General features: G+C 33.3%; 2 protein-coding genes and 1 pseudogene across 2 annotated transcripts in view; 1 reads left to right on the top strand and 2 right to left on the bottom strand.

Annotated features, from left to right (window-relative positions):
* The window catches only part of LOC141519605 (olfactory receptor 5W2-like), a 10,101-nt gene extending 619 nt beyond the window's left edge, over positions 1-9,482 (bottom strand). The window contains exons 1-2 of the mRNA XM_074231800.1: positions 9,404-9,482; positions 2,386-2,444 (exon numbers count right to left, since the gene is read on the bottom strand). Coding sequence (XP_074087901.1) covers positions 2,386-2,444; positions 9,404-9,482 — 138 coding nt within the window. The remainder of the gene's footprint in view (positions 1-2,385; positions 2,445-9,403) is intronic.
* Positions 9,483-11,280: 1,798 nt separating this feature from the next.
* Positions 11,281-12,231, bottom strand: LOC141519606 (olfactory receptor 5W2-like). Its single transcript, XM_074231801.1, has one exon. It carries the CDS (start codon positions 12,229-12,231, stop codon positions 11,281-11,283), a length of 951 nt encoding a protein of 316 aa, XP_074087902.1.
* A 74-nt stretch (positions 12,232-12,305) lies between these two features.
* LOC141519608 (mitogen-activated protein kinase 6 pseudogene) lies at positions 12,306-14,411 on the top strand (annotated as a pseudogene).

Here is a 14,411-nt window from a genome sequence, read left to right on the forward strand (position 1 = left end):
AAATGCAGTTCTGATCATTTCCTATGAATGAAGGTGAACATGGAAAACTGATTTCTTTATTTATCCCCTGGAGCCATTCTGGAGCCCCTCAGAGTTAATTGACCACCCAATTCCAAGTAATAAATAACACTGGATCCATTCTGAGAAGGACTGAGCCATGTGCAATCACAGAAAGTAAATCTGAGACCCCATAATGACTGATTCAAAAATGGAATAGTCATTTCACTGTCATCATTCCAAATCTCTTGAACATTTCATGGACATCTTTGAAATTGCTCAAATGATGATATGAACTTCAAAAGTGAATTTTTAATTGCTTTGCTTCAGAATGTCTCCCTAGCAGCAGCTTCTCTGATCCTCTTCTCAAATGGCCTTCAGTTAGCAGAAAGGAATTTTAACATGTTAAAATGAATAACTGTTATGTTTTTGATGTTCATTGGTGATAATAGAAGACAAATAACCAGGGTAAAATGAGCAGATCTGGAGATCATATAAGTATGGAATTAGGGTGCTTGTGCATATGAATGTACACATCTTTACAAAGAAAATGTGTGCAGATGCTTCAAGACCTTATTCATGACCCATTTCCACAATCTCCATTCTCCTGATATTGAACCCATTTGGAAAAAGCCTATTTTATCTAACAAAGATGTCAATCCTGGTTTTCTAAGTTCATATTGAAGTTTCTTACACTATTCAACCATCTCATTATCATCCAGTAACACTCCTGGATAGTGGATCAAAGTGGCACAATATTTGTGACCACAGGTGAAAAAATAATTATATTTTTTGCTCAACATTACACTTTCTAGAAAGGAAAAAAGATGACTTTAAAAGAATTTTAAAAGTTTATTGTCAATTGTTTCTTAAAAAGAACATTCCTTGTTGAGATTATAGCTAATCTATGTCAATAATGTCTTAATCTATGTCAATAATGCATAATGCTTCCTTAACTGTATGAAAATATATCCTGATGGTACATATTGCATAATCAAAATGTGGGAGAAAATTGAATGTTACGGGGTAAATGGACTGAACAACTGTGAATGAGGTATTTGTAATTTATATTTTAAATAATGGAGATGCTTTACACTGTATCAGATGTAAATTCAGAGAGTGATGTTAATGGCATTCACAGTTTAGAGGTATAGAGGAAAATTTAAGAAAAGTGAATTTTTACCTTGAAAATATAGGAACTCTGACTACTTTCAATGATAATGAAAGCTATAATATTGTAATAAAGTTTGTCCTGCTCTAATAAAGAGATCAAAACAGCAAGGGACAGAAGGAAATTTGAAGTCCTTTTTATTGAATAAAGGAAATTAGTGGTGCATATGAGGAGCCTCATATGAAACAATCCCATTATCATTGTTCACTTTGATCAAGACAATACAGTTGTAATAAGATACTATTATACTCCAATAAGATTATAGAAATATACATAGATATAGATAGAGATAGAGATAGAGATAGAGATAGAGATAGATATCGATATCGATATCGATATAGATAGATATAGATATAGATATAGATATAGATATAGATATAGATATAGATATAGATATAGATATAGATATAGATATAGATATAGATATAGATATAGATATAGATATAGATACAGATATAGATATAGATACAGATACAGATATAGATATAGATATAGATATAGATATAGATATAGGTATAGGTATAGATATAGGTATAGGTATAGATATAGATATAGGTATAGGTATAGATATAGATATAGATCTCCCATACTATTAAATAGTATATTTGATGACATATTAAGAGGTTCTAAATCCTGGCTCTGCTACTTGTTGTAGTCTTCACAAAGCTAAATAGATCATTTGGTTTCTCTTATTTTTGGGTTCCTTATCTTTAATATCAGATGAATTAGTTATCTTCCAGATTTTGCTGCAATAATATGATCCCTCTATAAGTTGGCAACATTCTCCATACCTGTTGAAACTTAACTCCCAATTTTCATCTATATGAGAGGCATCTGCCCCAGCCTACTTAGCCTAATTGTATCAAATATACTCCACCCTCCCTGCTAACACATTTATTGAAGTTATTTCTACTTTCCCACATCTGCACCAATTCATGTGGAATTCCTTTTACTTCTATTGCCTTTCCTAATTCACTGTCTCTCTATCTTTCTGTAGATTATATTTAATTATTAAATAAATTAGTATTAATTTTAAATAATTTAAATTCTCCTCACTGTTTCATTCCTTGTATCAATATAATTGAATTACATATCAATAATATCGCATCAAAATATTCACCCCATTACAAGTTGTTTAGCAAACCAAATCAAGATATTGATTAAATGTGAAAGTATAATATAACACCATAAAAGAAATGTTTACAGGCTGTTCAGACCTTCATGTTTGATTGGTTTAGGTCTGTTGACACGATGACAGGCTCACTCTGCCTTAAGTCTTCAAATGAGAATTTAATGATTATATGGAGATATACAATTACATATTTGCATACATATGAAGAAGAACATCAAAATAGTTAATGAAAAAGAAAGATAGGGGACAAAGAAGAGACAAGATAACCATTTTAATGAGGTGTCAACACCTGAACATCTGGATGACTGAGGAAATCAAGTCACAGCCTAGACTTCTGGGTCTCAATCGGAAATTCCATTTGGCAAAGAGTACTCTCTGAAGAGGGAGACTTCCAAAGTTCCTTTCCCAAGTCAAACCTTTATATTGCTTGCTGAAAAGTGGCATAGATTCAAGGGTTTCCAAAACTGAATTCAGGAATCCATGAGTTTCAACCAAAACACCTTCTGATCCTGTGTACAATCCTTTTCTCCAGATGTCTTGTGATACACAACCAGGGATGGGTCAAATACCTAGATGTGGACCCCAAAACATGTTTTCTAGGAAAATTCCCCAGCACTCCCTGCCCTGGAACATGGTTTGTAAAAACAATCATTGGTTTATAGTGATCAGGGAGTTCTTTCTTTTTGGACCATGATGCCTAATAGGGAAGATCTAGATTTAACCCTTCAACTGTCACACAACAAGACTCTTCAAACTGTCTCACTCTGACTCATTCTTTGTCTCTGTCTGTCTTTTTCTCTGTCTCTCTCTTTCTTGAAGTCTCTCTTTGCGAATCAGCAAATCAGCAAAAAAGGGTTGATTTTTAGCTCAATAACACTGGTGTTTCCCAAGAGGATGAATTCAGCTGGGATAGAGTAATTTCTCTCCATCATCCCTGCTTTGATGTTTTTCTTGATCTTAAAAAGAACCCAGTCAAATAGAAAATATGGGTTTTTGCTCTTATGTAAATTTAAAGGCCATATGACTTTCAGAGTTCTCATATGTAAGTTGGAAAAAAGCAGTTGCTATCCATCACTTGCTTAATGTCAAATTAAAACTTCAAATTTTACCTCCTCCAGACAAGGATTCTCAAAAGATGGAGAAAGAACAAAAGGCATATTGAAGTTTTCCATTTGAAGTAAGTTAACATTTAAATATATGTCAATTTATAACAATCTTAGGAGTTGTACGCTGCAAAGAGCATTTAAAAATAATACTTAGGAAACTGAAGCTCTGGGAGCTTAGATGATTTTGTCTGTTACAGTGTTAGAAGGTATCACAAGCACATATTATACCATGGTCTTTTGGAAGTAAATCTGTAGTAAGATGGAAATAGCATTATAATAATGATAGTAATTAAGATGATGCTAATTATAACAATGCATTGGGGAGTTCTATATCAGTTGTTTTAGTTAGCCTAATGATTCAATTTCTTAAATATAGAGACAAAGACAAATTAAATCATATGTGTTGGATAAGGCACTGAATGTATATTAAAGAATATAAGAAGTGACAACTTTTTTCGGTCTCTTATTACTTACATTACCTTGAACAAACTTAAACAGTATGAACAAACACATATATACACAGACACAGATACACAGATATACACAAAAGACACAGACTTAAAATTTTCTTACCCATCAGTGTTTGAATTCCTGCAGTATGGATTGCTTTGTCCTTTTCTTTGTTTTTAATTTATAGATATTATAATATTATAATGTGATGATATATAAGAAATAATAGCAAATAATACACTATTAACTTAACTGAATTCCACCTTGATAAGACCAAATATGGAATAACAAATTCAGGCCTTGTCAACTTGTTTTAGGAAAATATTAAAAGCATAATCTAGAGGAGGAAAATCACGATGGTGGTTGGTCATCTATACACCAGATAGTTACTATACACCATGATCTGTGTTCGAACGTGGAATACAAATGGAAACAATAAACAGTCCCTATCTTGCAGTAGCTCACACTCTATTGGGAGAGACATCCTGAAAATAACTAACCCCAAACTAATGAAAAGCAGAGTAGAGGGAAGAACATCTTAGAGAGGAGACTTGTGAGCCCAGAAAAGGTTTCTTTAAAAGTTGGAATTTGAATTGCCTTGAGGAAAGCAAAAGAAACAAAATGGCAGAGGTGGGGAAACAAGGTATTTCAGGCACATGAGACAGCCAGTGCAAAGATACAGAAGATGAACTGTGATGTATGGGGAAAGTCAAGAAGTCCAGTGTCACTAGTTTGGACACTGCATTGATAGGAAAAAAGTATAAGACTAAACAGTAGAAAGTAGTCATGTTTTTGAAGACTTTTACCTTTTAAGTAACTGTTTATGGAAATCTTTTATTTTTACATGATCTAAATTTTTTTCTAACATCTCTCTTCACCCCTCACAAAGAGCTATCATGTAGGAAAAATCTACATTTTTACAATTATGCCACAAAGTTAGTAACTGGAAAAAAAAGTTCCCTTCTTAAAGTAAAATATGAATAGAATCACTCTTGTAGTAGCAAAGAGCTAGAATCAAAAGGAGTAAGAGAAATTGTTTTTTTCTTATATTAATAAACAATTATCACTTAATTTTGAATTTTTCCCTTTTGCATTTTCTCATTCAGAAACCAAATCCCATAGGCTATTCAGTCAGTCTCTGAAGGTCATTAGTGATAGATGAAATTGCCCAAATTCCCATATCAAATGCTTTTAGCCCATAGATGTAATCCCATGAAGTAGAAGACCTTATAAACAAAATCCGGATAAGTTGAGATCTTTCCCATAGGAAATAAACCCTTTTTCTTGCAACCTTCCAATAGAATTTAGTGTGGTCCAGCTTAGGAAGGGGGAAATCACTCAGAGTGATTTAAGAAGAGATGAACTCTTCTATCCAGATTGTTGGAGGTGACTGAGTTTCATGATCAGATCATGACCTCAGGAGGGAGTGAAGACTTTTGTCCAACTTTCATTAATATGGTCATGCTCTCATTGACCATTACCCAACCTGATTTGATTTCTATCTTCATCCATATTCCCTTTTCCAAAGATTTTTTTAAGATTCAATGTTCCCCAGGGTCATCTTTGGTTTCCAAGAATACCCACGATTCTTATTTTACTAATTATTCATTAACCATAATAAAAAATTGATTATTAAATACCCAGATACTCTTTCTCTGAATTTCTATATTACAGAATGACTAATGACAGAGGAATTGCTTAAACAAAATATTATACATGAACATAATGGAGTATGAATCTGCAGGAGGAAACAAATGATTAATATGGCAATTTAGAAAAACAATTAAATGATCGGTTGCAGATTGATGATAGAACAAAAGCACAAAACACACAAGGAACATAAAGAACAGGACCCATGAATCAATAGAAAGGTAGTGTTACAAGATTCCCCAAAAATATACATGGACCCAAAGAATGATAGGATAGTCTTTGGAGAAAGTAGGACTTTTAACTAACACTTGAAGGCAGATTGGGAAGAGGAAGGAAACGGAATTGGAAAAGTATTTCAGTGATAGCAAGGGATCAGTAAATATTCCCAGGGTGAGGAGATGGAGTGTCCTATTTGAGGAAGAGAATGAGACAACTGACAATGGGTCAAAGAGTAACAACAACAACAACAATATCATTTATATAATATTTTAAGATTTGCCAAGTGCTTCTTTCATCCTCATAATCACCCTGGGCGATATCCCAGTTTCCCATATGCAGTAATGAGGCAAACAGAAACTGTTGCTCCTCTCAATAAGTAATTTAATTTGTGTAGAATTGTAATTCTTATTCTATTAGCTCAACCCAACCTTGAGCAATTGACATGTTTCCAATTGTTTGGATGTGACTTTATTTTTTATAACTTATTTATTTTCAGCCATATACACATGTACCTTTTTAAGTTACAAAATATCCTTCCTACCCTCCCTTCCCCCTTCCCTCCCCTCAGTGGTGAACAGTCAAGTTAGCAATGTACATACATATTTTGATAAACATGTTTACAAATCAGTAATTTTTGGTATGAGGAATTAGGATTAAGGAAAAGATATATATGAGAGATAATTTTTATAAAGTGTTCATGAGATTCCAAAGTAATGTTATTTTGTCTGTCTGTGTTTTTTTTTTTTTGTTTTGATTTGCTTCCTCTGGATGGAGATAATAAAGTGCATAGCCAGTTAAATACAGTTTGTCCTAGCTCTCTGTACTGCTGAGAAGAGCTGCTTCATCAAGGTTGTTCATCTCACAATGGTGTTGTTGATGTGTACATTGTTCTCTTGGTTCTGCTCCCTTCATTCAGCATCAGATTCTACAAATCATTCCATGCTTCTCTAGAGGCCAATCATTTATGGTTTCATATAGAACAACGGTATACCATAGTATTCATATGCCATAACTTGTTAAGTCATTCCACAATGGGGGAACATCACCTCAATTTCCAGAGAAGTGTTTTGTAATGGTGTTCATACAGTTTCTGGGTTTGTTTGGGAGGTAGATTCCCAAGAATTTAATTTTGTCTACAGTTTTTTTTTTTTAATTTGAATTTCTCTTTCTATCTCTTGCTCATGGACTTTCTTTTTCATATATAAAAATCTGATGATTCATGCGGGTTTTTTAATATCCTGTTACTTTGATTAATTTGTTACTTCTTTCAAGTAGATTTTTAGATGATTTTCTCAGATTCTCTAAGGATACCATCATATCGTGTTTATAAAGAATGTTCCCCACCACTCACTGTCCCTGAACACGCTTTGATCAACATGTTTTAGATCACTGAGCTCAGGAAGTCCTTTCTCCTTGCTACCATGACAACTCATAGGGAAGATCTCAATTTAATCCATCACCCTTCATGCACTAATATTCTTCAAACTCTTCAAATAATGAGGGTCATTTCCTCAAGCTGACACAAAACACGGACTCACACAAATTCTCATTCCATTTTGCCTCATGGCAAAGTTTATATCCTCCCTGAAGCATTCTCTGAACATCTCAGTGCTCTCTCTCTCTCTCTCTCTCTCTCTCTCTCTCTCTCTCTCTCTCTCTCCATGGCTCCCTCCCCTAACATGTAGAAGTTATATCCTATATTGTTAAATTGTATGCCTAAACTGGGATCATGCTTTATTTCCCTCAGTAATCCAATATAGTTAATCTCACTTTCAAGCATAACTTTATTTTCATAATATGTAAACTAAATATTCATTATACAGGAAAAGCAGACAGATTACTGTTAGAATTCTTAACCACTGATATTAAAATAGAGAGATGATGAGAGGAATTGAAATGAAACTTAAAAATGTATATTACCCAAATATATTTGATTTAATAACTCCAAGGTTTAGATAAATAGGAATTTCAAAAATAATTTCCCACCAAGCAATTTTGCCTTCAAATTACTAGAGATAGTGTCTTATAAAGGTTCTACTTTTATCTTTCATAAACAATTTAATGATGAGGAGTTTTATGGAATTTTGATGTTTGCAAAATATAGACATTTTTGAAAATTAAGCATAATAGATTGATAACTTAGAGAACTGAAATTTAGGTGATGGCTTCAATTCTATCCTTGAAATGTAAATGACAGTTTGTACATCACATCTTAATTGACAAAGGGAATAATTCCTTAACTGAATCTGCTTTTGTAAATGAAATCACCAGTTTGGTAAAGTAATAACCCTGTATCATGAATATTTAAGCTGGTTTTATAGCACAGGAAATGCAAATTTAGAAAGATTAAATGTATTTTCCTTGGTAATATGGCTAGTATCAGTAATGATTTTTGAATTCAAATTTTGTTTCCAAATCCAGCATTCTATGTTCTATGAAATTATCCTCTTCAATAAGATATATGAATTTTGTGCAAAAACAAAGTATTTACTCATCATATAATGGTTACTATTACACAGGTGGGTCAAAAGATTCAATCTCAAAATCATAAATGGACTTTCTTAAGTTATATATGCATTTTCTTTTAACAATTTTATTACCTTGGAAAAATTCACCCTTTAAGGAATATTTGAATGTACATATGGTTGACAAAATTATTGTAGAAAGTTTTCCTTTTCAGAAAGCCATTGAAATAGGTAAACTCTGGGGTCATTTTCCCTATAAAAAATTCTAATAGTCATAAAACTTGAAGTGCTTCAGTATACATTGATGATTTCATTAACATTCAGATTCCCAGTCTCTCCATGGTCTCCAAGTCAATGACTTAAAAGCATCCAAATTAAAAACATATTTTTTCCCTTAGTTTTCCCAGGGCTTCTTTCATATCTTTGTTTCTCAAAGTATAAATCAAGGGGTTTAACATGGGGATGACAAGAGTATAAAAGAGGGATACCATTTTATCTTGATCTATTGAATAGCCAGAACTTGGCCTGAAGTACATAAAAAGAATAGTACCTTGCAAGATAACAAGGACAGGGTCGGCTAGGTGGCGCAGTGGATAGAGGACCAGGGCCTTGGAGTCAGGAGTACCTGGGTTCAAATCCCACCTCAAACACTTAATAATTATCTAGCCCTGCGGCCTCCTTGGGCAAACCACTTAACCCCATTGCCTTGAAAAATCTAAACCAACAACAACAAAAAAGAGATGGCAAGGACAGCTAAGTGGGAGATAAAGGTGGGAAAAGCTTTCCATTTCCCTTCAGTTGAGTGAATCTTCAACACAGCCAAGACTATGTAGCAATAAGAGATGAGAGTTCCTGAAATGGTGACTATTCTTATGAACCCAAAACAGCGAAGAGCACCAGCTCAAATGACATCGGTATCAGAACAACATGTGCATATCAATTAAAATAAAGAAATAAAATTTAAAAGTCTATATAGATAAACAAGATAAATTTTATTAAAAACTTAGTTTCTTAGAATCCAAAAGACAGTATTGCTTCTCGCCTGTTTATAACATACTGTTGCATACTCTCCATTAAGGTTCTAGAAATGTCTATACCTCCAATAGTATAAGAAACAAAGGTACTTGATGCCAGAGTAGGAAAGTTTGAAATTCTTATTGTCTTCACAAACTTAATTAGGTCATTTAGTTTCTCTCATTTTTAGTTTCCTTACCTTTAATGCTAGATGGTGGACCTTGTAGATCCTCTAGATTCTGCAGCTGTAAAATGATGCCTCCATGTTTTGATATCATTCTACATACCCATTTAAACTTCTCTTCCAATTTTCTTCCATAAGAGAGACATCTGGTTCAGCCCATCTGGTCTAATTGTACCAGATATACTCTACAGACATTGCTAAAACATTTATTGAATGGAAGTTGTTTTTCTTTCCTACATTTGCACCAGGGTATATGGTCTCTATTAAAATTCCTCTTTCACTCTACCTATCTCAATACTTTATTATCCTATACATCATTTTAATTATTAATTGATGTTTTATATTCCTATAATTCTCTTCATAGATTCCTTCCTTGTACTATTTCATAAAAAATCAAATTTCAATAAAATTGCTACAAAAATATCAATACAACAATACAATGTAGTTTAGCAAAGCAAAGTAGTAAACTGATTAAATGCTACAGTATAATGTTCTGCATGACTACTCTGCAAACTCTTCAAAGAAAAATTTTACATTGCTTCAAATATCTATTGAAACAAAACTTGGGAACTCACACAATAACATTCCATCAGAGCAAGATTGATGTCCCCTATGACACATTCTCTGAACATCTCAGCTGTTTGTCTCTCTGTCTCTCTCTCTCTCTCTCTCTCTCTCTCTCTCTCTCTCCTTTTCTGTCTTTCTCTCTCACTCCAGTGCTCCCTCCCGTCCCATACTGACGTTTTATACTATATTTTTTAACCTGTGATCCAAAACTTCAAAAATGGTTTCTTTCCCTTAGAAATACAATACTAGTAAATCTTACTTTCATGAAAAATATCATTTTACATAATAGGCAATTTTAATATTCTTCATTCTAAATGAAAAACAGATATATTAGGCTAATGTAATAACTGTTAACCACTGCTGATACAGTAGAGAAGTGATGAGAGGAAGTGAAATGCTTATCTGTTACTCAATTCTATTTAATTTAGAATCTCCGAGGAGAGGTGGTCTAGATGAATAGAAATTTTAGGTATAAACAATTTCCCCCATAACAATTCTTCCTTACAATTACTAGTTACAGTATCTTGTAAAGGTTCTGTTATTTTCTTTGAAAAACAATTTGGCAATGAGGATTTTTAGGGAGTTATGATGTCTGCCTAATACAGACATTTTTGATAAATGAACATCACAATAGATTGACTGATATCTAAGCGAACTGAGTTTTAGGCACTGGATTCAATTCTATCTCTGAAACAAAAATGATATTTTGCTATTTTCATGTTGGCAGAAAAAATAATTCCTTAACTGGATTTTCTTTGAAAAACAAAATCCCAGGTTTGATAAAAAAAAAAAAACCTATAACCATGAATTTAAAAGGCATATTTATGCTACTTTTACAATATAGAAAATTGAAATTTAGAAACAATGAATAACTTTTCCTTGGTCATATAGCTGGTATCAGTGATGACTTTTCAATCATATCATCTTGTTTCTAAATACTTTATTCTATCTTCTAAGTATGCTCTACAATAAGATATTTGAGCCATGCACAAAAGCAAAATGTTTATAAGTGATATAATGTTTACTATAGAATAGATTCAGTTAAAATATTCAAGCTACACATCATATTTGGGCTTTCATGAATCCTTAATACATTTTCTTTTAACATTTTGATTCCCTTTGAAAAATTCACTTTTTAAGGAATATTAGAATGTACAGATAATTGACAAAATTGTTGTATAAAAGATTCCTGCTCAGACAGAGCCTGGAATAGGTAAATTCTGGGGACATTTTCCCTTGACAAAACTCTGACATGTCTATGTAACACAAGCATGAAGTACCTGAGTATATTTTTGGTGATTTCATTGAACAGATTCCTAGTCTTTCTATGGTTTCCAACCCAATGAGATAAAGGCATCCAAGTTAAAAACATATTTTTTTCTCAGCTTTCCCAGGGCCTCCTTCACATCTTTGTTTCTCAAACTATAAATCAAAGGGTTTAACATGGGGATGACAAGAGTATAAAATAGGGATGTCATTTTATCTTGATCAAGTGAATAGGCAGAACTTGGCCAAAAGTACATAAAAAGAACAGTACCATGGAAGATAGCAATAACAGTTAAGTGGGAGATACAGGTAGAAAAAGCTTTCCATCTGCCCTCAGTTGAGCAGATCTTCAACACAGACAAGATGATGTAGCGGTAATAAATGAGAACTCCTGAAATGGTAACTATTTCTATGAACCCAGAAACAGTGAAGAGAACTGGCTCATTGACATCAGTATCAGAACAAGAGATTGATAAGAGAGGAGGAATATCACAGAAGAAATGATTAATCTCATTAGTTCTACAGAAACTCAATGTGAAGGTTAAAGTAGTATGGAGCAGAGCATCCATCATCCCCACCATGTAGAGACCAGCAATCAATAAATAACAAACCCGGCTTGACATATTTACGGTATAAAGCAGAGGGTTACTTATAGCCATGTAGCAATCAAAAGCCATTACTGCTAATAGCAGACACTCAGAATATCCAAAGGAGCAGAAGACATAGAATTGCAGGGCACAACCAGTGAAGGAAATGGATTTATCTTTGACAAACATGTCTACCAGCATCTTGGGACCAAAGGCTGAGGAGTAACAGAGGTCACAGAAAGACATATGGCTAAGGAAGAAGTACATGGGCAAATGGAGCTGAGGATCTGTTCTGATTAAGATGATCATCCCAAAATTTAACGTAAGAACTACCAAATAAATAATGACAAAGAGGACAAAGAGGACCAGCCTTAGCTCAGGAACAATGGTGAACTCAGTTGGGATGGAGTGATTTCTCTTCATTAACCGTGTTTTCTTTAGTTCTCAATTATTGAAAAAAAAAAAATCCAGAGAAATAGTAGAAATCTGTAAAACTGATGGACATAGGACTTTCCGAACTCTTCTCATCTGCAAGATGGACAAAAACAGGTGCTCTCTATTAGTTGCTTAATGCCAAATAAAATCATCAAATTTTATCTTCTTCAAAAAAAAGAATTCTTTAAAGATAGAGGAAGAGTACAAGGCATATTGAAAATTTTCAACTGAAGTAAGTTATTCTTTAAGAATATTCTTTACAATCTTATGAGAGATCTACTGCAAAGGACATTTTTCTTTTTTAGTTTTTATTTATTTAAAGTAGTGTGGTTTGAATGAGTTGCACAAGGCCACACAGCTAGGCAATTATTAAGTGTCTGTGGTCAAATTTGAACTCAGGTCGTCCTGACTCCAGGGCTACTGCTACAGACACTGTGTCACCTAATTGCCCCCAAAGAACATTTTTCTTTAATTTTTTTTTTTTTAGGAAAAAGAAGTTCCTGAAGTTTAGATGATTTTCCTGATACAAAATTAGAAAGTATCACAAGCACATATTAAACCAAGGTCTTTTGGAAATAAATCTGGAATATAATAGCAATGTCATTAGAGTAATAACAGTAATTATGGTGTCTATTATAATAATACATTGAGGACTAAAAGTTCGCAAATTCAAAAGTTTCCAATCTAAAACACTGATAGAGTTCAGTATCAATTATTTGTTTCAGATGGTATGAGAATTCAATCACTAAAATATGTAGATGAAATTCATTTAAATCTCATGTTTTGGAAAAGATACTGGATGTGGATTCACAAACATATGAAGTGACAGCCCTCCTCAAACTCTTATTAGCTATGCTACTTTGGTTGACTCCACAAACACTACTAACACACACACACATACACACACACACACACACACACACACACACACACACACACACACACACACACAAACACAGCACCCATGATTTTCTTACCCATTAAGAGTTTGAATTCCTGGAGTAATGGACTGTTTTGTGTCTTTCTCTGTATCTGTTGGAAAATATTATATTCTTTATATTGATGATGCAATGCTGTATAATATATATCAATTATAAAAATATATCACATATTTATGTATATCTCTGTTAGAGCAGGACCCTTCATTGGGGGTGCCAGGCTTTTTAAGTATCAGCCGTTCTAAGTGTTCAGGTAGATTCATTCTGCAAATGTAATGTACAGAAACCTCAAGCCAGTTAATATTTTCATTAATAAAGACTTGGGGCTGAAGATAGCCAGCTTTGGTCTTGCCTGAATCATGAATCATCACTGTTTCTCTGATGGTTATCTTTCTGAAGAATTGTTACCAAATGATGCAGATTTCCAAGACTTTTAATTTCTCCTAATAACTCTCCTAAAGCCATTGACATGTGAACTGAAGGATGCATCTTTATTGAAAAGGTGCCTGGTGAGATATTTTGTGGGTGTATATGAGCTTGAACATATGTAGCTGATTTTAAAATCTATTCCTATTTTACATGAGGAAGACTGTCAAAAGCTTCTCAGTGTAATTCCGGTTTACATAAAAAATGATATGGCTGTGCCACACAAGCCCTTAATTTATCTGATTCCAGGAATTAGTCATGAAGCATTAGATTTCCTTGAAAGAAATTTTGACTTTTAGTCTCATGGATCAATTGACAACAGGAAAAACTGTGTCCCAAACTTTTATGAACCTTTACTCCTTTTTAATGGATGAATCAATATCAAGCCAGCCTTTTCACATTGAAGATGAAGCTGATGATATTTTGTTCATGGATGAAGCTTGTAGTTACTTTTATAATTGAGTTAGTTTCCAGACAAGGACTGGCTAAGACACAATAATTTTGATAATGAAAATTTAGCATGAAACAAGAGCTCTTTCTCATGTCAATTATGAAAAGGAAGTTAAGTAGATCCTCAAAAACACTGAGATGGAGATCCTGAAAAGTATCTTAAGGATCCTGCTTTGATATCCATTTCTCTACTGAATCTTATTGGTAGCATCCAGATCATCATGAAAATAAGTATTGTGACATGGAATGAAGCCACCCTTGTAATTATAAAATGGGGTCACCATTATATCTAGGCAACTCAATTTAGATAATCATTATTATGAACCCAAACTAATTATAGATCTTTCAAATTGA

This window comes from Macrotis lagotis, chromosome 3, assembly GCF_037893015.1.
Source record: "Macrotis lagotis isolate mMagLag1 chromosome 3, bilby.v1.9.chrom.fasta, whole genome shotgun sequence".
Lineage (NCBI taxonomy): Eukaryota > Metazoa > Chordata > Mammalia > Peramelemorphia > Peramelidae > Macrotis > Macrotis lagotis.

Excerpts from the sequence above, each read along its gene's own strand:
- LOC141519606 (XM_074231801.1), bottom strand. The coding sequence starts at position 12,231 with ATGAAGAGAAATCACTCCATCCCAACTGAGTTCACCATTGTTCCTGAG.